The sequence below is a fragment of the Miniopterus schreibersii genome, assembly GCF_964146895.1.
Source record: "Miniopterus schreibersii genome assembly, chromosome: 2".
Classification (NCBI taxonomy): Eukaryota; Metazoa; Chordata; class Mammalia; order Chiroptera; family Miniopteridae; genus Miniopterus; species Miniopterus schreibersii.
Genome location: NC_138102.1, coordinates 185217534 through 185241007, shown reverse-complemented (window position 1 = coordinate 185241007; position 23474 = coordinate 185217534). Strand labels below are relative to the sequence as shown.

Sequence of the window (23474 nt, the reverse complement as noted above, 5' to 3'; positions counted from 1 at the left end):
GGCTTGTGCGGCCCAGGCACCTGGATTACCCGGGAGGCAATGCGACCAGGTGCCCCTGGAACACGTGATAAAAATACCCACCGCGGGCTGCGGGAGGCTGGAATTAGTTCATCCCACCTGAAGCGAAGAGAACGGTGCCCTGCACACAGTTCAGGCTTGTGTCAGCTTTGCGGCAGCCGAGCCTGGAGTCCAATACACAGGCCCAGCCCGCGGCCTCTCTCTGGAATGGACCTCGGCAGGGCCGTCTGGCCACCCCCACATCCACAGCACCCACAGCTGCTCCAGAGACACACTCTGAGCCATGCTGAACAGAAACCAGTGCTCCTCATAGGAATACACAGGAGAGGTTGAATGTCTCGTCCATGGTGGGAAAGTGAAGGTACTTCTGGACCAACTGGTGGGTGTTTGTTAACCCTCCCCCGAGGGTATTCTTCCCACTGATTTTTAGGGGAAGGGAGGGAGGGAGACACATCGATTGGTGGCCTCCCCTATGCACCCCGACCAGGATCGAACTCGCAACCCAGGTATGCGCCCTGACCGGAAATCCAACCCACCACCTTTTGGTGTACAGGGCGACGTTCCAACAAACCAAGCCACCCGGCCAGGGCAGGTGCATTCTTTTAATAAATGTGACCCTTCAAGGTCACCGTGTTTTATGCATGAATGATTCAGGGGGAAGGAAGTGTGTCTTTCATTATCGACTTCTTGTATTAAACTGTGCGAAATAATCTTCAGTGGGAGTGTTTGAATAGACTTCTTCCTTCATAATTTTTTTCCTGATAATAAAAAGAGAAACACAATCAGCAAATGCCTGGCTTCCTAGTCTACATTTCTATGCAGAAAAGCGCCCGCACGTTTTATCGGTGCCATCCCCAGGGCGCGCTGGGCCCCCGCGGGCTCGGGGTGGACGGGGGCATGGCGTCACTGCAGAGCGGTCGGGCTGCAGACCCACGCAGGGAAAGGGGGGGCCTTTCAGAATCCCATCCCCACAGGCGTGACTGTGAAGACATCTGCTCATCCCGCCTGAGCTCTGTCACATCGCGTCCTTAAGTGCTCCTTTAGGCCCCAAAAGAAGTGACCGGGCGACGAGGGACCCACTGGTAAACAGGAGTCAGATGTCTGACTGGAGAAAGTACGAGTGGGTCCCTTCTGAGTTCCAGCCACACGCTTGATGGACGGACAGATACACAAGTAAATACTAATGTGGGTTCAGTGACATAGTCACCTGCTGACCTGCACCGCCTGCCTGTAGCTGGGACTCGGAAGCTCAGAGAGCCCTCCCTGCAGCGGGCGGCAGGCACCGTCCTCTCCGCCTCTCAGGCCCCCCCGGGGCCCTCCCCTGAACTCCATCACCAGCATCCCTGTCTCAGCCGCTGGGGGCCCCCAGGGCCCAGGAGAGGATCCCCCAGGGAGGGGTGTTTACGGGATGCCAGCAGGATGGGGGTCTCAGTCACCTGCTCTGTGTGGGACCGGTGGTTTCCAGGCCCTTAACTCCTGGCTTCCTAGCTCTGGGCCCTAGTGCCATGGGGGCCCCGGGCCCTTTGGGTGGGAAAGATCTAGGGGGGGACAGAGAGCCAGGAGAGCACAGAGCCTGCTCCACGGGCCCCGCCGGTCAGCACCCCCCCCATCCCTCCTGTCCCCCCTGACCTAGCCTGGTCCCAGCGCCCTCTGCCTGGTCTCCAGGGCCCTGCCCAGCCCTGCCCGGCCCTGCCCAGCCCCTGCCCAGCCCCTGCCCAGCCCTGCCCGGCCCCTGCCCGGCCCCTGCCCGGCCCCTGCCCGGCCCCTGCCCAGCCCTGCCCGGCCCCTGCCCAGCCCCTGCCCGGCCCTGCCCAGCCCTGCCCGGCCCCTGCCCAGCCCTGCCCGGCCCCTGCCCAGCCCTGCCCGGCCCTGCCCAGCCCCTGCCCAGCCCCTGCCCAGCCCCTGCCCAGCCCCTGCCCAGCCCTGCCCGGCCCCTGCCCGGCCCCTGCCCGGCCCCTGCCCGGCCCTGCCCAGCCCCGCCGACTCACCGCATCAGCTGCTCCTCGGCCAGGCTGCGGTTGCTGCCGTCCAGGGCTCTGCGCAGGTCCCGCTGCTGCCGCCGCTGCTCCCGCTCCAGCAGCAGAGCCGCACGGGCGCTCTGAGCCCTCTGCCGGGCCCAGGCCCTGTCCCGCTGTGACTCTTCCTCCTGGAGCCTCTGCAGGGAGCAGAGGTGACTCATCACCACCCGTCCCCACGGAGGCGCCCCGGGGAATGGGCTCGGAGAACCGGCCTTCACTCTCGGGTGGGGAACCGAGGCTCGGGTGGGTGGGCAACGCCCACCCTACCGACCCAGGTGGCCCCGCTGGGAGGCCCCGGGCACCACCAGTGGGCAGGCTGCTGCTCCGGGCTGACCACCAGGGCCACCTAGTCGCCTCTAGAACCTACGGAGGCTGCAGCCCCACCAGGGACCATGGGCTCATGATCTCGGGGGTGAATGTCTGCATCCCAGCTCATTTCTCGTTCCCTTCCAGACCCTTCTATAAAAACCACTGACTCCTAGGAGAGGAAAATGGATTAATGCGGCCCCGAGAGGTCAGCCCCTAACCATGGGCAATGTCATCAGCCGTCCTGAGTGACTGTCAGCTCCGCTATCTCCACCCTCCCTTCCTATGTCGGCAGGAATGGGGGTTGGGAGGGGAGCCCCACGGGCTGCCACACTGACACGCCCACTCTCACCCCGCCCCCGTGAGCTTCTGTCCACCCCAAGCCTCAACTAGTGCCCTCAGCCCCCTGCTCTCCTGCTGCCAGGGGACGGCTCCAGAAGTATCTCCTCCATGCATCGCTCTCGTGGGTGACAAGCAAGCTGCTATTTCTATGACCAGAAAAACAATTAAACAACATTCCCGTGAGCCCATGTCCCCCACAAGCTACCACCCCGTTTCTCTGCACCCTTTACAGCAAAACACCGTGAGAGAGTTGTAAGCCTGTCTCCACTTCCTCCCGCTCGCTCGTGCTCTTCCCCCCCCATCAGACAAGCTGTCGCCTCCAGCCCTCCGCCACGGATGCTCCTCACGGAGTCCCAGCGTCCCGTCCGCAACCCAGCAAGGGTGTCTGACCCCGGGGTTCCCACTCCTTCCGAAACGCTCCCCTCACTTGGCCTACACATCACAAAGGCTCCCTCTCTCCTACCCCTTAGCTGCTCCTTCTTGGGCCCCTTTGCTCTTTATAAACGGAGAGGGAGGGTCCCAGGACTCAGTCCTTGGATGTTGTCTCATCTCTATGCTCATTCCCTGTGCGACCCACCCCGGTTCACCGCTTTAAATGCTCTCTCAGTGGTCATGACTCCACGTTTATGTCTCCAGCCCAGACCTCGCTCTGAGCTCCAGAAGATACATCCAGCTGCCCACTGGGCAGAAAATATCACTTGTCCCTGAGTAGCTACTTTCCTTCTTCCTAACGGAAGTCACTGCCTAGAGTAAACACTACGCTTCCAGGCTTCTTAAAGTCAGGGACCACACTGACTAAGTGCTGAACAATGAATGGCAGTGTCCTTAGAGGGTTCTCCCCTGATCCTTCCTCGTGCTCACTGGAGTGTACGTGTGATGGCAGGAGCTCAAGCAGCCACCCTGCAGCAGGAGGTGGGAGCCAGGTGCTGAGGATGGCAGAACTGAGTCGACCACGGGACTGCCGTATCAGCCTGCGCTGTTTTCCTAAGGATGCGTCTGCGTGCGAGATGAAATTCTACTTTAAGATACTGTTGTTTGGGGTTCAGCATGTTCAGGAAGCTGAATCCTAGCAGACTTGGATGTCTAGTGGACACTGCACACTTAACATAACTCGAATTGCACTGATCCCCACTTCCCCTACCCACCTACTGCTCCAACAACCTTTCCCACCCCCATAAGTAACAACTCCATCCTCTGGTACTCAGGCCAGGGCCCGGAGTAACCCTTACCTCGTCTCTCGTATGCATGCCCGACAGACCCTCCAACCACTCCTGTGGGCTCTGCCTTCAAAGTAGATCCAGAACCAACCACCTCTCAGCACCCTCGCCACCAGTGCCCCGGGCCCAGCAGCATCAGCTCTCACCAGGACTGTGCAACAGCCCCCCCTGCCCCCCAAGGATCTTCCTTCTACCCTCTCTTCCCTCTGGCATCCAACCTCAACACAGTGGCAAAAGGGATCCTGTCAAATGTAAGTCAGATGATGTCACTCCTCTGCTCCACACCCTCCAGTGTCCTCCATCAGTCACAGAAAAAGCCAAACTCTTCCCGATGCCCACCAGGCCCTCGACCCTCCACCTCCTGGACTTCCTCCAGGCCCTCCCCTCACTTACTCTGGCCAGCAGGCTCCCTACTCTTCTCTGAACAGGTCAGATGGTCCTGCCTCACGGCCCTGGCCTTGCAGTCACCCTGCCTGGTTGTCCTTTCCCCAGGCGTTGGTGTGGCTCTCTCCCTCCCCCACTCCTCCATTCCCCGGTGACCCCCCTCTGCCCAGCACCCTCCATCTCCTTCCCCCAGCATTACTTTCCTCCCTGGCACTCACCATCTGAGCTACATCACACGTGAACAAGATTAGCCAGCCTTTGTCACACACACACCCCCAAAACGTAAACCCCAAGAGCAGCTGTGACTAGATGCCCCCGCACAGGACAGAGGTGGGAAGGGAGGGGGCAGGCACCAGCTTCTCCTGCACTTGCTGCTTCTGCACCAGGCGGATCTCCTCCAGCTGCTCACGGGTCATGCCCTTCCAGCGGTCAGGGGCCACGCGGTGGGGCCCGAAGGAGCTGGCTGCCTGCTGAGGGTCTTCAGAGAGCAGGTCCCCGCGCAGCAGGCTGGAGATCTCGGCCAGGTTGTCCTCTTGTTCTTGCTTTTTCTCCAGACTTTTCCTTTCCGCCAACTCCGAGGCCTGGGCAGGGGCAGACATCAGGGGAGATGCTCCAAGTGACCCAGGGGGACAGGCCCAGGCCCGCAGATCTCCCTGGGGGTCCCTGCAGGGAGAATGGGCTAAAGGGCAGGGGACAGCGGGGCGGCCGACTTGGCAGGCAGGGCTGCAGGCTGCCCTGTGGGCTGGGCCTGTGCGCTGGGCTGAGGGGGTCGCCACCTGCTGGCTGTGTGCAGAGTAGCTTCAGGTCTTCCCACCATTTGGCCAACGTGGAGAGGGGCCTCCCTGGCAAAGACATCATGGCCCCTTGGCTTGGCTCACTCACCCCGGAAAAGGGCTCTATGCCCCTCCCTGTGGCCCTGGTCACCCTGATATGGCTGCAGGCCACAAAGAACACCCAACAGAGTGATTCGGGACCGTGGTGACTTCAAAGGTGAAAACACATTGTCACCACAGTGCTCCCGGCGCAGCCAGAGGCCGGGTACCAGTAACTTCCTGGTTCAAATCCTTGCTCAAGTGAGGGTGGTTCAGAGCGAATGGCCCCGGCCATGTGGCCTACGAGTCACCTCCCCTCTCCGGGCTGCAGTCGTTTCTCTGCCAAGTCAGGGATTGGATTAGACATTCATCAGTGTTACCAGTTCTCTTTAGTGATGGGCAGACAGGGCACTCGGCAAGGTGCCAGGCGCACCGCAGTGAGGTGGCAACTCAATGGCATCACATAAGTACATGGTTTGCACCGGACAGGCCAGGTTCAAACACTGGACTTGCAGGGTTTGGAAGTGCCATGTTTGAATTGGCCAAAGCAAATCAGATGAGTGCTTGGGTATCCCTAGGAAAGGCAATTCCCTCTGAGCCTGTTTCTTAATCAACTAAATTGGGTTAGTCATACCCCTCTGGTAGGGTGTTGAACACATTGACTAATGAGACCAGCTAGCTGTGGCTAGGGTTAAAAATAACAGCCACCGTTGATGAGTTCTGAAAACGTGCTCAAGGTTCCAACACGTGACGTGCATTTCCTAGTTTAATCCCACCACCTCACCAGCGAGTGTGATCGAATTACTGCTGGTCACGAAACAAGGCCAGTGCTCTTTCTGGGCACGTGGCAGAACTGTACCTCCCGCCTGCTGAGTGAGTGTGGCCCTGTGGCTGACTCTGGCCAATGCAGTGTGAGCAGAGGTGACTGGGACACTTCTGGAAGGACACAGTGGGTGGGTGGGGGGATCGGGCACACGCCTGCTCTGTTGAGCTGCTAGGGGCCTCCAGCTGATGGCTGTTCTGTCCCAGGGCCTGGGCTCCAGAGCAAGGAGGAGGCGCGGAGCCCCTCCGCCCACTGAGATGGACATGGAGCATGGCGAATACCAACTGTGTATTTTAAGCCACTGAGAGTTGGGAGGTGCTTCCCATTCTCACTGGCACAGGTAGGTGTCATTATCCCCATTCTCCAGATAATAAAACTGAGGCACTTAAGTAGCTTTTCCAAGGCTACATACAGGAGCCTGGTCTTGCACCTGTGCAGTTGGGCTCTGATGCCTGCACACTGAACCCCAACACCACAACCACAATGTCTCTCTAGTGAAACAAGCACCCCTCGTCGTGGAGAATCAGGGGCTCCCAAGTGTGTGTCTCCCCTGCTGAGTTTGCCTGAGCTGCTTGGAATTTTCTTTTGAGGACAGTCATCTAGACCCTTGTATTAATGTCCCAGGCTAATAAACAGAGCCTATTTATAGTCCGGAACAGAGCCGATGGCTCTCCCCAGCATGGGGGACATTTATGAAGGAGCTGCCTCGCTGCATCCACGTGGGCAGTTGGGGGACCGGAAAGGGCCGGCACATTGTAGGTGCTCACTAAAAACCGCGTGAATGAGTAAACAGATCGATGAATGCAGCAACACGTTTCGGCAAAAAGCATGCCAGTGCCCGGCAGGAAGGCTCAATGAGCACCTGCTGAACTGATAAATGAGGGAGGGAGTAAAGGAGCGGCTGGATGGCCAGATGACAGTGGACTAAGAATCAAGAGCTCCGTTCTGAACTAGGCTTACCAGGGGGATCACTCTCTAAGTCATATAAATGTCCAACCACCACGCCATACACCTGAAACTAACATAACATTGAATGTCAACTACAATTGAAAAAATTTTTTTAAATTGTTTTACATTTTAAAAAGAGCCCCATCATGCCATTAATTTGCTTTAGGGCCTGGAGCAAAGGAACCTGCCCTCTCTGGGCCTCCTCTGCAAAAGGAAGGGCCAGGTGCTCTCCAAAACCTCTCGCAGCTGGCTGGCCGGTGACCTGGGCTCCAGGTGCCTCTGTGTTCTGCCCTTTGGCCTCCCCTCCGCATTCCTCTCCCTGCTGTTGAAAACCGACGTTCTCTCTGGTATCTGGTCCAGCATCTCCAGGATTTTTGATTGCACACCCCCATTAGCAGAACACACGTGAGCCTGTGTCTCCAATACAATTAGTTTACGACGTGGTACTGTTAGACCATAAAAATACCACGTGCTCTGTAACTCACACACGCGCACACACACACACATACACGTGGGAATTAAAAATGACGATGTTAAGAATACCAGTGAGCAGAGCTCCAGTGTCTTCTTCCTGCTCTGCAGTGGCCCATCGCACATGCTCTACTCTGCAGCCCACTGCTCTGGTCAACCAGCCCATCCAATCAATGAATCCAGGCTAAACTCCCTCCCCACCCAGGAAATATAATTGCATTTGAAAAGGAAACCTGGAGATGAACCTACTTTCCAAAAGGAACAGAGAGCTTGAGGCAACGTCAGCATGGGATGGGCGGGGAGGAGTGTTTGTGAGGAGTTGGGCGGAGTTGAGGGGGGAGAGAGCTGTCAGGAGACCTCCGAATTTGCACTAATCATGGTCACAGCGGCTCCCACTACTGAGTGCTGTGGACCTGCTCCTGTGAGGAACAACTCTGAGGGGTAGTAAAGAACTGAAATAAGACCTAGTATCAGGGCAGTGCTGGCTGGTATCTGTCTAGGTGAATGTCACTGTCCTCATACCAGAGAAGCACCTGAGGTTCAGAAAGGTGAACTGACCCCCCTGCCTCAGCTTGTGTAGCTGGGTTTTGCTTTCACACCCAGATTCAGAGCTCGGGAGCAGAGGCTAGAACTCAGCTGTTTCTGTGACTGGGCAGCCCTCCACCCTGCTCCCCTCCCGTTGGGGCTCAAGTTCATGATGTGGCCCAGTGAATGGGCTGAGCCCAGGACCAGGGGAGCCTGGGCATCTAGGGAAAGCGGCTGGGTGCTTGCCCCAACCCACAGCCCCAGGTTTTACCTGGATCTTGTTGAAATCTTCCACAGCTGCACACAACGCCTTTCTGGTGGCCCTCTCCAGGTTCTGTAAATGCTTGGCTGTCTCATCAAACTGCAGCCTGGTCTTCGTGTAGAGGTCCTCTGCGGGAAAGCAAACACTGTCACACCTGTGCGCCCACCCAGGGCTCCCTCCAGGCGCACAGAGAGCCCGAGTGTCTGTTCACACAGCTGCTTCTTATCCTGACTTCATCCACAGAATGGGGTGCCTCAGGCTGCTGGGAGACCTGGATGAGTTAATTCAGGTAAAGCTCTCACATCTGTGCCAGGGGCTGAGCGTCAGCAATCGCTGCTGTGGGTCAGTGACATCCGCTGTGGGTCAGCAATGTCTGCTGTGGTCCTGGGACCGGGAGCAGTGGCTCCTTGCCATCCATGACCTCTCAGGCCACTACATCCTTACAGTCAGGAAGGAATGATGGGAGCCCAGAAAACAGGGAGCTCTGCCACGGAACCAGATGGGGCTCCCCAGAGGAGGGGGCGTCAGGTAACACACCACGGAGTGGCAGTAGCACTCTGCCAAGGAGAGGAGAGGGGGAAGGGGTGAAAAGTCGAGCATCCAAACTGCACAACATAAAGACTTGGAGTCAGACAGCCTCCCAGGCCAGCCTAGATGCCTCCTAGCTTTATTACTCAACCTTTCTAAGCCTCTGCCCTCACCTGTGAGGCAGGACAACTACTACTTTGCAGGGTTGTTACACTAAAAAAAAAAAAGTCAGTAATCAGAAGGTTCTTCCTATGGTGTTTGTATCCGCAGGTCCCCCATCCATCCCCAAAAACAAAGGCCAACATACAGATGATGTCCTATAGAATCGTACACCTGAAACCTATATGCCTGAACTAATCAATGTTGCCCCGATAAATTCCACTTAAAAAGGAAAAAAAGACCCAACTCTTTAGTGGTGAATTCTGGCCTCTGCTCACCTTCAGCTTTGCCCCTCCCCTTGCATTGTTAGTCTGGTCATTGGTTTAACAGAGCTATCGAGAGCCTCAGGGGGGCCAGCCGCACACTCTGCTAGGAACCCGGGACGGAACCGAGCATCCCGAGATGAGCCAGGTAACAAACAACGTGGAAATAGACGCACCGTGCCTCAGAGGGAAAGGCAGCCAGAGGGGAAATGTGGGGAACACCTGACTTAGGCAGCTGGACGGTGAGGACCGAGAGCTTCCCTAGGAGGCAGTGACACTGAAGCGCAGTCCTGACGTGCTCACGAAGCCGGGTGGAGAGCAGGTGCAAAGGTCCGGAAGTGGGGAAGAACCAGTTGGGACCCAGAAGTGAAAGCAAGCCCGAGTGGCTGGGACACAGGGAGTGGGCTGAGGGGCACAAAGGGATATCGGAGGCTCGGGCAGTGGCCCCAGCATGCAGGCCTTGGAGGCTATGGGCAGACTCTGCACTTTATTCCGTATGTAACGAGAAGCCATTAGAGGGTTTAAGCTGGGGTAGAGGGAGTAGGAGTGACACTGTTCACCTTGACATTGTTTAGAAGGGAGCATTCTGAGTGCTATGTTGAGAATGGACCAGAGAGGGGCAAGAAAGAAAGGGGAAGACAACTGGAAAGCCCTTGGTGTGGTCCGTGCGGGTGAAAAAGGTGGGGGCTTGCTTCACAGTGGTGACAGTAGGGACGGGAGACGTGGACAGTCCGAAATATCTACAGGAGTTAAGAAGGGACAGGAGCTGAGGATGGCCTGGAGACCAGCCCTGAAGGACACACAAAGGAGGACCCCCAGGTTTCTGGCTTGACTAAGGGAAGGTGTCGCTGAGCGCGGGAGGAAGCTGGAGGGAGAAATGCAGGATTTGTTTCCAGGACATTGTGAGATGCCTGGTGAGATGCTGGCGAGGAGGGGGGAGGGGGGCAGTGCTCTCAGCCAGAGATGGAAAAGTAGAGCACCTGGGAGATGGGTGGGATTCTGAAAGCCCCATCAGTGATCATTTCAACAAATACTTACCTATGTGCGAAGAACTAAAGACAGCACAGTGAATAAGACACAGAATCTCCTGCCTTCATGGAGCTTAGGAGATGGTACGGGGAGGGATGGCAAATACGTAACCACATAGTACGTTACTGAGCAATGCTATGGGGGGAATGAAGCAGGGACAGGGAACGTGAGCCACGGAGGGGAAGGGTACAGGGCTGTGACTTGTAATAGTGGTCGGTGGAGGCCTTACTGGTAAGACAGAATTTTAGCAAAGACCTAAAGAAGGAGAGGGAACCATGCAAATATCTGGGGAAATGTGTTTCCAGGCAGAGGGAACTGTAGGTGCAAAGGCCCTGAGGCAGAAGTGAGCCTGACACACGTACATTCTAGGAACAGTGACGAAGTCAGGGTGGTGAGAATGGGATGAATGAAGGACAGCATCGTAGGGGACAAGATCAGACTGAAAGCCTTGCTGGTCCTTGAAATAAATGTAGTTTTTACCGAGTGAAATGTAAAGCTATTGGAGGATTTTGAGCAAAGGAACCAGCTTCACTGGATCATTCTGTTTGCTGGGTTCAGAAGAGATGAGGTGAAAAGGGGACAAGGGCAGAAGCAGGGAGACCAGCAGAGGCTACTGCAATAATCCAGCTGAGAGAGCTGATAACTTAGTCCAGAGTGGTGATGGCAGAGGGAGTGAAAGGTACTTGAGATGTGGATGACTTCCTGTTGGACTGGATGTAGCATTTGAGAGAAAGAAAACAGTCAAGATGACTTGGGGCCAGGGCCTGGGCAACTACAAGAATGGAGTTCCCTTTGATGGAGGTGGAAGGCCAGGTGTGGGGGGATCACAGTGTCCTATTGGACTTGTCCTGACACAGGCTGGACCCATGTAGTTCCCTTGGTCTCCCCAGCAGACTGTAAACACCCTAAAGGCAGGGACTGGTTCTGAGTGATGGGCCTCCACCACCCACTGGAGCCCAGACAGAGTGCAAGCTCAGAAAGTGTTTCCTGCATGACTGACGTGTGACTGGAGATGTTTAAATCCTGGGACACAGGTTCTGACGTTCCTCTCCTCCCACAGCCAAAGCAGCACAGAAAGCATTGAAATCAACGCGTGTGTTTTGTTTCATTACCTGCACATCTTTGGTTGGCCCGAGCATCCTTCCATTCCCTTTGCTGCTGCAAGGACCATTCTCTGCTTTGCTCCTGTTGGAATCTCTTCCTCTCGTGGAAGTTTAAATCCTCTCCCATGAACCTCTGCATCCCCGACACTGTGTTCCGAACGTCGCTGTCTGACTGCCGGGCTGGAAGGTCTTTCCACAGGGCTAGGGGGTCAGAAAGGTCAAATTCTCGACGGGTTTCTGGCCTCTGAAAGCTCTGCTGGAAGTCGCTGATGGCTTGGCAGAGGTTTTTCCTGTCTCTTCTATTCCGGTTTTCTAAGATGCATGAGGTTTTGTCATTGTGCCTCATTTCAGCAGCTACAAGAGGCAGAGGTTGTCCATAAGCTTAAGGTTCAGGGGGGAAAATAAATCTGATTCCATTTTAAAAAATAATTTTCAGTGATTCTAAAAGTAATACAACTCTCCAAAAAGGTAACATAACCATTAAAGAATCAGAATCCTAAATGTACAGAGCACACCTATAAATCAGTAAAAAAAAACACCAACCCAACCAAAAATGGGCAAAGGATAGAAACAGGCAAATAAACTTGACTAATCAATAAACTTGTGAAAAGACGGTCAACCTTACAAATGATTAGAAACATCCAATAAATTGGCAAAATATTTAAAATGCTAATAATAGCACATATTCAGATGTGGGGAAAGGAGATTCCTCACTCACTGTTTGTGGGAATGTAATTCAGTACACTTAGCACTTTGGAAAGCAATTTGCCAATATCCTATAAAACTGAAAACATGCATATCCTATGACCTCACAAGTTAACTTCTAGGTATCCCCCACTCATGTACACAGGGACATAATGCAGAGGTAGTCACTGCAGCATTGTTTGCAATTATTAAAAAAAAAAACACCAAAAAAAACCCTGGGAAAATAAGAATCAGTCATCAGTGCAGAAACAGATAAAGAAACTCTGCTTAATTCATATAACAAATTATCAGAAAATAAATAAAATGAATATTCTATATGTAGATCATGGATTAAATTTAAAAATGCAACACTGAGCCCTGGATGGGTGACTCCACTGGCTGGAACATAATCCTGTACACCTAAAGGTTGCCGGTTTCAGCTCCAGTAGGGGCACATACAGGAGGCAACTGATCAATGTTTCTCTCTCACATTGGCATTTCTCTCTCTCTCTCTGGAAAAAAAAAAATCGATAAAAACATATCTTTGAGTAAGGATTTAAAAAATACATTTTTTAAAAAGTTGAAAAGGATCCATTCAATATTATACCATGTATGTAAAATTTTAAAACACACAAAAAACAATTTTAGACTGTCATGGATACATACATAAATGGTACACGCACAAAAAGCTGGCCTGGGAATGGTTCACACCTCTGAAGAGGGAGGGAGGTGAAAATGGTAAGGGGGGGAATATACGTATATTTTCAAAAAGAATTCTTAAGTATACCTAAAGCCAATTTGGCAAAAAGTTAACATCTATCTAATCTAGTGGTGGGTCCGTACATATCTGTCACATCATTTTTGTAAGTTTGACTTATTTTTAAACTAAAAATATAAAAGGTAAAACATTTAGAAAACACAGAACAGGATAAAAAAGAAAATACACTTCACTCAATTTAATCACGCCAACGTTACCACCGCTAACAGTTTGGCATATTTCCTTCCTTTTTATAAGCGTACCTATCATGTATTTTAAAACTTCACTGAAAACCCATTGTATAAAAAATTTGTACCCTGCTTTTTTCTATTTATTTTGAAACAAGAAAAAAATAACCAAATTTATTACAAATGTATATATAGGAGTTTTATAAGAATATGGCGCCCCCTGCTTTCTTCTATTATACAAATCCTTACCGTGCTTTAACAAAATAAGCTGAAATTGCTGCACATGATGTGGATTCTATTTGAAAAGTTTATCTAAAAGCTAGAGTACTATTATTTGAACCATGTCTAGTTCTCAGTCAGCTGGGGGGTGGGGGGTGAGCTGGGAGTTTGTGCATGTCATCTAGTGTGAAGAGAATGTTTGTGTTTAAGGTTTTTCATATCCAGTTTTGTGAGGGGTTTTTTTTAGAAAACAGAGGAAAACATAAGTTTATCCTTAAAGTATATTTCTTAGAACTCACATAGAATTCAATAGCTGTTTTTCTTTTAACAGAGGAAGAATTGGGGCGTTGTTAATTGAGCACTAGGAATTGTGAAATTTTAAAAGGAGAAAGTAAAAACAACAAGCTCTTACATAGGTAAAGAAATAAGGACTGGAGTCTAAAGACACGCAGCCCTAGAGCCCTAGGTACGCATTTAGGAAATGCTTACCAAATGTTTCATGTCTGGCTTTTTCAGTTGCTTCTTTTATCTTCTGGTCACGAACCTGAATATCCCAGGCTTCTTTATCTCCCTGGAATAGAAAACGAGAGGAGATGAGTTAGAGCCAGATAATTTTATCCCGTTATTAACAATCCTACCTATCTATCCCTACCCCACTGTCAATGCACTCTTAGGTCCACACCATGTCTTTTCATACCTGAATGCCTTTGCTTATAGTTAGCTCTTCAACCTGTCCTCTTAACTTTCCGCAGAGCTCCCTTCCCCCTTCCCTTAGTTAACAGATACTCATCTGCACAACACTGCTTAGGCATCACCTCCTCCGGGAAGCCCTCTCTGATGTCCTCCTCCAGCCTGTCTGTGCTCCCCTCCTTCACTACATTTTAATGTGCCCATTTCAATGTCTGCCTCCTGCACTGGGCCATAAAACCCTGAAGGTCAAGAACTGCTTAATTCATCTCCTGGGACCAGCTCAGGCTTGCGAAATGGATGGACTGGAAGGAACCCCTGGCAGCATAGAAAGTCTGTCTCAGATAGAGAACCACCCCCATGTAGTCTCTCTTTGGCCACAAACTCCAGACCAACTCACGCCCGCTGCAAGACTCCATCAGCTTGTCTGGCAAGTGAAAGGGGGTATAATTGTTCTGTTAAGGTCTCTCTCATCCTCAGCAAAGTCAATATATCGAGCTAGTTCACCACCCCGCCCCCCGGAAACTCCTGGTGCCCTTTGCAGCTGTCCCTGGATCAAAAGTTTCATTCGAGGGGTTCATCTCCTCTTCTCTCCCGCGCCCGACCCCCCCCCCCGGCCCCCTCCACGTTCCCTCCTGGCCCCTTTCCCGGTCGGGCCCGAGGGTCTCACCCCGATGATCCTGTTCCTGGAATTGAAGATCTGGTTCTGCCTGCACAGCTCCTGATGTCTCCTCCTGGTGACGCCCAAGTACTGCCCCGCGTCCTCGGGATGCACTATCTCCATGCCTGGGAATCCCCGAGAAATCCTAAGAGGCTTTGAAACACGCGAGATAAAAGAGAGGACAACAAAAGGACGACGAGCTGCAGCCGGAGCGAGGCCGGCTCCCTAGGCGGTGGGCGGGCGGGGCGCGAGCCTGCTCCCCAGCTTTTCCGCGCCTCCTGCTTCCCGGGCGGCGCCGCCGAGCGCCGGGCGACTGGGTTTCCTTGGAAACGTAAACAGCCCGGTTGCTAAGGAACGGCGCGGCGCTGGCCGCGTTCTCGCTCCGCTCTCGCGAGAAGCCACGGAGCCCTTCCCGCGCTTTTCCCGCCGGCGTGTGAGGACGCGGCCGAGGCGCGGAGGACGCAGCCATGGGCCGCCTGGAGCTGCTGCTCGTGGAGAACTTCAAGTCGTGGCGGGGCCGCCAGGTCATCGGGCCTTTCAAGAGGTTCACCTGCATCATCGGCCCCAACGGCTCCGGTAACTGGGACCCCGCGCCCGCGCCTCATTTTGCCTGAGGGGACGTGAGGGTGGTCAAAGGGCCTGGACTCGGCCCCCGCTGCCCGCAGCCTCGGCCGCCTCCCGCCGGGTGCTCGGCGCCCGGGCCGACCCCGACCTCGCCCCGCCCCACCCCGGGGTTCCGCGGGCCCTCACCCCACCCCACCCCGGGGTTCCGCCGGCCCTCACCCCACCCCCACCCCACCCCGGAGTTCTGCGGGCCCTCACCCCACCCCCACCCCACCCCGGGGTTCCGCGGGCCCTCACCCCCACCCCACCCCGGGGTTCCGCCGGCCCTCACCCCACCCCCACCCCACCCCGGAGTTCTGCGGGCCCTCACCCCACCCCCACCCCACCCCGGGGTTCCGCGGGCCCTCACCCCCACCCCACCCCGGGGTTCCGCGGGCCCTCACCCCACCCCCACCCCACGCCGGGGTTCCGCGGGCCCTCACCCCACCCCCACCCCACCCCGGAGTTCTGCGGGCCCTCACCCCACCCCCACCCCACCCCGGGGTTCCGCGGGCCCTCACCCCCACCCCACCCCGGGGTTCCGCGGGCCCTCACCCCACCCCCACCCCACGCCGGGGTTCCGCGGGCCCTTGCCTCACCCCACCCCACCCCACGCCGGGGTTCCGCGGGCCCACGCGCCACCCCTGCCACACCCCGGGGTTCCGCGGGCCCTCGCCTCACTCCCGCCCCACCCCGGGGTTCCGCGGGCCCTCGCGCCACCCCTGCCCCACCCCGGGGTTCCACGGGCCCTCGCGCCACCCCCGTCCAACCCCCACGTCCCGCCCGCCCTCGCCTTTGCCCCGCTCCTCCTGCCCCGGGCTCTGCCGTCGCCCTCGGCCCTCGTCGCCTCTGCAGCCCCTTCCCTTTCCCCCCAAGGACGCGGGGGGCGCGGGGCCGGGGCCGGGCCCACGCGGGAACATGGCGGCGGGGACGCAGGCCGCACGCTCCGTCCAAGCTCCCGGCGGGCACCGCGGCTGCCGGGCCCTCGGGGAGGCGCGCTGCCGCCTTTTCATAGATGAGGCCTTGCGGGGCGGCCGCCTCCGCCGCGGGGCCTCCCGGGAACGGCGGGCAGCGGGCCCCTCGGGTGCGTCCAGACCGTCCTCGGGCCCCCGCGCCCCGGCTTCCCGTTCTGGGTCCGCGCTGACCGGGAACCGTCGCCTCAGTCACTGCGAGGCCGCCCCGGACGGCGCCCGCTCCGCGCGTGCTCCCGGCGCCGGGCCCGCAGCGTCGCCATGGGGGGCTGGGGCGCGTGCGAAGGGCGCCCTCCTGCGCGGTAGCCTCCCTCGTGCGCGCCTCGTTCTGGCGTAAACACCCTTCTCCACTCGCGCCCTGGCGCCCATGGGCGCCCGTCGGTCGGGCGGTGTCGCCCTGTGACCAGCGGGGCCCCCAGCGCCGCCCCGACGGGCCCAGCCGGGTCCTGGGCCCGCGCGGCCTCCGCTCTGTCCTCACGGTCCCAGGGCCCCGGGAAGTGGGCTTCTACGCGCTTTAAAACTGGTTTCAGAGCATCCTTATTGCTTGTAACGAGGTGGAAAGGACGCGCCGTGGTGGGACCGCCTCGCCCAAGGCGGCGGGGAAGGTGCCCTCCGAGCCCCGCGCGGGGCGAGCGAGTCCGCGGCGGGGCCGCCCCGCGCTGCTGGAGGTTCCCCGAGCGGCGCCCACGCGTGCGCTGCCGAGGGGCCGAGGCTCAGCGTGCCCTTCCCCACCCGGGCGGGCGGTGGTCACCGCGACGCCCTCCGGAGACCGCCTCCTGCCGCACAGCACAGCCGGCCTTCCTCGCGCGGGGGTTCCGCGCCGACTCAGCCTCGCGACGGCCCCAGCCCCTCCGCCTCGCGCGTGGGCAAACCCTGGGTGTAATTAGCCGTCGGTTAATACTTAAGAAACGAGGGCAGCTGGGATTAGAGGAGTTACGCGATTGGCCGCGGCATAATGCTTTAAAACGGGGGAGTGGGGTTTTAGATCCAGCGTTTAGACCCTTCAATTTAGACCGCTCACTACTCTGCGGTAGCTGCGTGGAAGGAGCCGCTGACCTGCGGGAAGCATTCAGTCTCGCGTGTTTTGAGTGCACACGAGACAGTCCTGCTTCGACTTGTGTGTGGGCTGAGTTCCGCTTCCATCGGTAGCCTGTTTTCGTCTAGTTCTGGGCAAGGTTGTTTGTAGCTGTTGTTTTAATGATGAAGAATGAATAACTCCTCTGTCTCCTCTCCTTCCACCACCACCCCCTTTTTGTCCCCAGGAAAATCTAACGTAATGGATGCGCTTAGTTTTGTGATGGGAGAGAAAACAGCTAATTTAAGAGTGAAGCATATTCAAGAACTTGTTCATGGAGCACATGTCGGAAAGCCCGTTTCGTCTTCTGCAAGTGTAAAAATTGTCTATGTGGAGGAAAGTGGAGAAGAGAAAACGTTTGCAAGGATTATTCGAGGTATATTTTTGTAGGTGTTTGCTTATGAGTCATTTGATTTTTCTGCAGTTAGGTCGATTACCTGTTTTGGCATAGTGAACTGGAGATGCTTTTTTCCCTCCTGGACGGCAATTCTCAGAAGCAAGTAATATCACCTGTTTGATTCTCCACTGCGACTCTTCATTCAGACTTCTCCATTGTCGAATAGCATTTTTCTAACTGGTTATTAGGTTAAAATGAAAGAGAGAGCCCACCTTAAAGACAGAGAAGTTATAAAAGTCTTTCTCCTGAGGTTCTTTATATATATTTATCGTGTTTTCTTAGTGACGAAGTAATTATATGCATATTTTTGATTTGTAAAGAAAGTTTTTTCTACCACCAAAAAGCAACTTCAGTGAAATATTTGAATTTGTATTTTGTGATTTATTTATAAAATCTGTTTCCTGAGTAAACAAGATTGGGGTTGTTTATATATATGTTTTTCTACATGCTAGGAGTTTACAGAGCCTCTATAAAGTAGGTGTTTCTTGGTTTTGTTTTTTGTTGTTGCTATTTTCATTCTGGCCCACTAGAGCATGGTTTGGTTTTAACACTCTAATGTATAAATACTCTTTCATTAATTTTCCCTAAATTCAATCACAGATAATTTTAGAAATGCTTATATTTATAAACTTGTACCTTAAGGCCTAATTTAAACATTTCACCACTTTATTACCTAGGTATCTTCATTGGTTTTTCTCACTTTCTTTCAATTCTTACTCAAAAGTCTCCCACCTCAGTAAGAATCCCTTAGCCTACTCTATTTATTTAATAAACCATCATAGGTTTATTTTTCCCATCTTTATTAAGGTATAATTGACAAAAATTTATATATATATTTAAGGTATACAACTTGATGGTTTAATATACATTGTGAAATAAGTGACACAACCAAATTAATGTATGTATCACCTCACCTGGTTACCATTTTCTTTTGTGTGTTTGTGTAAGGTAAGAACACCCTCTTAGCAAATTTGAGGTGTACGATACAGTATCATTAACTATAGTCACATTGCCATAGGTTAGATCTCCAGAACTTACCATCTCGCATAACTGAAACCTTGAACTCCCTGCCCATCTCCCCATTTTCCTCTCCCCCCAGCCCTGGCAATCACCATTCTACTCTCTGCTTCAGTGAGTTTTAACTATTTTATGTTTCATTTAGCATAATGTCCTCTAGGTTCATATGTGACATTGCAAATGGCAGGATTTCCTTTCTGTAGGTTGAATAATACTTCCATGTGTTCTTATTTATCCACTGACAGACATTTAGGTTATTCCTTAGCTATTGTGAATACCACTTCAGTGACCATGGGAGTATACAGGTTTCTTCAAGATACTGATTTTATTTTCTTTGAATATGTGCTCAGAAGGAATATGATCACAAGGCAGCTCTGTTTTTCATCTTGAAGAATCTTCATACCGTGTTCCATAATGTCTACCATTCTACATTCCCACCAGCAATGTACAAAGTCCCCTTCACATCCTCACCAACACTTGCCTTTTGGCTTTTTTATTGTAATAGGTGTGAGTGATCTCTCATTGTAGTTTTGATTTGCATTTTCCTCATGTTTTCTGATATTGAGCACCTTTTCATATACCTCTTGGCCATTTGTATGGCATCTTTTGAGAAATATCTATTCAGGTTCTTTTCTCATTTTATATTGGGTTATAATATTTGGTGTTTTGCTGTTGAGTTGTATGAGTTCCTTATATATTTTGGTTATAAACCCTTTGCCAGATATATGGTTTGAAAATTTTTGGTCCCATTTCGTTGGGTTTTCTTTTACACTCTGTTGATTGTTTCCTTTGCTGTGCAGAAGTTTTTTATTTTGATGGAATTCCACTTACTTATTTTTGCTTTTGTTGCTCGTGCTTTTGATATATCCTAAAAATATTGACCAGAGCAAAGTCAAAAAGCCTTTCCCCTGTGTTTCCTTCCTGTAGTTTTACAGTTTCAGGTCTTACATTTAAATATTTAACCCACTTTGAGTGAATTTTCATATGTGGTATGAGATTACGGTCCAATTTCATTTTATTTGCATGTAGATATCCAGTTTCCCCACACTGTTCATTGAAGCGACCATCTTTTCCCCATTGTGTGTCTTGGTACCCTTGTTGAAGACCAGTTAATCTTAGATGTGTGGATTTCTTCCTGGACTATCCTGTTCCATTGCTCTATATGTCTGCTTTGATGCCAGTACCATACTGGTTTGATTACTGTAACTTTGTAATATATGTTCAAATCAGGAAGTGTGATGCCTCCAGCTTTGTTTTTTGTCCTTTGTCCTTGCCCATCTGTCTTAGTCCATTTGGGCTGCTATACCAAATACCACAGACTTAGTAGCTTATAAGAAATAAAGATTTGTTTTTCACAGTTTTGAAGGCAGGATGTCCAAGATCAGGGTGCCAGTGTGGTCAGATGAGGGCTCTCTTCTAGGTTGCAGACTTTTCATTGAATTACATAGTGGAAGAGACAAGGAAACTCTGTGGGATCTCTTTTATAAGAGCACTTATACTAGCCCTGGCCAGTGTTGCTCAGTGGTTAGAGCATCAGCCTGAGCACCGAAGGGTCTTGGGTTCAATTCCCAGTCAAGGGCACATTTTTGGGTTGTATGTTCAATCCCCAGCCTGTCGGGGCACGTTCAGGAGGCAGCCAGGTGATGTGTCTCTCACATGATGTCTCTCTCTGTCCTCCCCCCGCCACCTCCCTAGGTTCATCCCCAGTCTTTGAAAAGAACCAATGGAAAAAGTACATCCTCAGCAGAGGATTAGCAACAGCAACAAAAAAGCACTTAAACTATTTGTGAGGGCTCTACCATCGGGACCTAATCACCTCCCAAAGGCCCTACCTGCTGATACTGTCACCTTTGGGGTTAGGATTTCAACATGAACTTAGGGGGACACAGATAATCAGATCATAGCACCATCCTATTTAAAACAGCAATGCCTGATTCCAGTACACAGAAGCTTTCATACCCCTTTCCCAACTCTTCTTAGCTCCTTGGCACTTACCACTTTCTTTCATGATATTTACTTTACTCACATATCTTGTTTTTGTCTGTGTCCGGTACTGGGATATAAGCTCATTGAGCTCAGACTTTTGTTGGTTTTGTTTACTGCTGTAGGATACTCCTTGGCATATAGGATATTTGCTGACTGACTAAATGCATTTATTAACGTGTAAATTATTGCACAACTGGGGCATTTCAATAAGAAAAATAATTTTATAAAACTTTCATCAGTTGTTGGTTTATGTCTGATATTTACATTTCCTATAACAGCCTTTATTTTACTTTAGGGGGGTGCTCAGAATTTCGTTTTGATGATAATCCTGTGAGTCGTTCCGCTTACATAGCAGAGCTGGAAAAGATAGGTATAATAGTCAAAGCACGGAACTGTCTAGTTTTTCAAGTAAGTGGCTGTAAAGTTTATTTGATTCATGATTTTGAAAGTACATCACTATATTTTACATGTTGGTGTGCTTTACTGTTTTTAAAAGGGAACTGTAGAGTTGATTTCAATGAAAAAACCCAAAGAAAGAACCCAGTTTTTTGAGGAAATCAGCAGCTCAGGAGAGCTTATAGGAGAATATGAGGAAAAGAAAAGAAAGTTACAGAAAGCCGAAGAAGATGCACAGTTTAATTTTAATAAGAGAAAAAACATAGCTGCAGAGCGCAAACATGCAAAATTAGAGAAAGATGAGGTAAGGTATCATGAAGATGTAACCAATTATGTGTTGGATACAAAAACTGTCAGAATTTCTAGATACTGGCTTGGGGTTATTGGTGAGATTCTTTTAATAATATAAGACAAATAAAGCCCAATGTTCATTACAGATAAGCTTTTTGATGTTTTTCACCATTTGAGTTTTTTTCTCCCCAAACAGGTAGGTAACCTGAACTACAAAAACTTTTTTCCCAACTAAAAATAAGCCTGCTGGGTTTATACTGTATATGACGGAGGTTCTCAAATGTTGCTTCTTGTCCCCTTACACTCTTAAAAATTATTGGGGCCCTGGCTGGGTGGCTCAGTTGGTTGGAGCTGTTTTCCCATTAATCAAAAGGTTTGGGGTTCGATTCCCAGTCAGGGCACATACATAGTTTGCAGGCTTGGGATCCCTGTTTGGGGCGCATACAGGAGGCAACCAATCAATGTTTCTGTCTCACACTGATGTTTCTCTCTCTCTTTCTCCCCCTTCCTCTTTCTCCAATCAGGTTTTTAAAAAAGCTCGTATCCTCAGATGAGGAAAGAAAAAAATTATTGGGGACAGCAAAGAGTTTCTGTTCATACGGATTATATCTACCAATATTATTTATTATATTTGAAATTAAAACTGGAAAAATTTGAAAATAGGTTTTTGTAATCAACATAAAAATAACAAATGCATTTCATGAAAACAAATAACATTTTTATGAAAAACTGCATTTTTTTTTATTTGGGTGACATGGGTTGGTAGGATCATATAGGTTTCTATGATACATGATCTGTATATTGCATTGTGTGCCCACCACCCAAAGTCAAATGATCTGTCACCATATATTTGGTCCCCTTTACCCACTTCCCTCTGGAAACTGCCCTACTGTTGCCTGTGTCTGAGTTTCATTTTATATCCCACATATGAGTGAAATTATATGGTTCTTGACTTTTCCTTACTGACTTATTTCACTTGGCATAATAGTCTCAAAGTTCATCCATGTTGTCTCAAATGGCAGTATTTCTTTTCTTGTGGCTGAATAGTGTTCCATACTGTATGTATATGTACCACATCTTCTTTATCCAGTCCTCTGTCTAAGGACACTTTGATTGTTTCATGTCTTGGCTACCGTGAATAATGCTGCAGTGAACATAGGGGTGCATATATCATTGCAAATAAATGTTTTTAAGTATTAGATACTCAGAAGAGGAATTGCTGGGTCATATGGTAACTCTATTCTTAATTTTTTGAGGAACTGCCATACAGTTTCCATAGTGGCTGTACCAGTTTAGATTCCCACCAGAAAACTATTTTTTCTAAAACTAAATAATTAGAAGTGTAACACTGTTCTATATTTTGTAATATCCTTAATAGCTAGCTTAATAAGAGATATGAATTTTCACATCTGCTTCTGTATTAAATCTTATTTGTGTCAAGGCCTAGCAGCTACTCACCATTGGCTTCACACCATCAGTAAGTGCAGATATCAACACAATGAAAAAGGCAAATAAAGTCTTAGTATTATTATGAAAATACTTTTCACCTCAGGGACTCCCTAAAATGGTGCTGGGGACCCCCAGGAAGCCATGATCACAGTTAGCAAATGCTGTTCTGTGGTATTTTCTTGGTGCCCTTCACAGTGCCTAGTAGAGTGCCATGTATGGTTGATAATTATTTTTGTTTAGAATGATCTTTTTAAAATGCAAAGCAGATTCTTTCTCTTGCATAGAACTTTTCAGTGCACTGCTTCCCGCTGCACTAACAGTCCATCTCCTACCCAGCCTTCTGATTGGGACTTATTCACCTCTCAAGCCTGAACTTCCTCTGCTCTCCTCCCACATTGACCTGCATTATTTATCGAACATCCCCATTCCATTCTACCCAGGAGCTCTGGCTCTTGCCTCTTTCTAATAGCTGTATGCCTGATTTTCGCATGGCTAATACTCTCTCATTCAAGTTTTCATTAAAAAGCTCTCTTCTTAGGCATTTGCTGTCCATGCCCCCACTCTGAATTAGCCCCTCCCTGGTACTATTGCATTACTCTAGTTTGTTTCTTTTCTAGCATATATTGCTCTGTGGTTCTTGTCTACTGCTTGTTTGCTCTCTGACTCCTCTTCGTCCCCCTCCCCCCATAGGGTAACCAGGTTGTAAACTTAAAAGGACAGGGGCTGCGTCTGTCTTGTTCCTCAGTTCCCAGCACAAAGAACGGGGCCTGGCACACAGTAGGCGCCAAAAAGTATTTGAAGAAAGAAACGTGAGGTAGATGTGTCTTTTATTAGTGATTTTTTTCTGTTTTCTTAGTGTTTTTACATGTGTATATATGTCCTTGG

At 51.2% G+C, this 23474-nt stretch overlaps 2 protein-coding genes across 2 annotated transcripts in view; one reads left to right on the top strand and one right to left on the bottom strand.

Moving 5' to 3' along the window:
- Positions 1-600: 600 nt before the first annotated feature.
- On the bottom strand, positions 601-14711 carry RIBC2 (RIB43A domain with coiled-coils 2). The gene is made up of 7 exons (XM_081128510.1): positions 14414-14711; positions 13546-13627; positions 11218-11562; positions 8136-8254; positions 4639-4866; positions 2007-2173; positions 601-776 (listed from the first exon to the last, which is right to left on the bottom strand). Exons 1-7 carry the CDS (start codon positions 14525-14527, stop codon positions 695-697), a joined length of 1137 nt encoding a protein of 378 aa, XP_080984636.1. The 5' UTR covers positions 14528-14711; the 3' UTR covers positions 601-694.
- Positions 14712-14871: 160 nt separating this feature from the next.
- The window catches only part of SMC1B (structural maintenance of chromosomes 1B), a gene marked incomplete at both ends in the record, with an annotated part of 48477 nt that continues 39874 nt past the window's right edge, over positions 14872-23474 (top strand). The window contains 4 exons of the mRNA XM_081127839.1: positions 14872-14980; positions 17241-17429; positions 20749-20861; positions 20950-21153. Of these exons, the coding sequence (XP_080983965.1) occupies positions 14872-14980; positions 17241-17429; positions 20749-20861; positions 20950-21153 (615 nt within the window). The remainder of the gene's footprint in view (positions 14981-17240; positions 17430-20748; positions 20862-20949; positions 21154-23474) is intronic.

Bases quoted from the DNA above. Each gene is read 5' to 3' on its own strand.
- RIBC2 (XM_081128510.1), bottom strand. From the start codon at position 14,527: ATGGAGATAGTGCATCCCGAGGACGCGGGGCAGTACTTGGGCGTCACC. The intron at 4,867-8,135 runs GTAAAACCTGGG...GCCCCTGCCCAG, and splicing joins AAGATTTCAACAAGATCCAG to GCCTCGGAGTTGGCGGAAAG. The intron at 777-2,006 runs GTGAGTCGGCGG...TTTTATTATCAG, and splicing joins GCCGAGGAGCAGCTGATGCG to GAAAAAAATTATGAAGGAAG.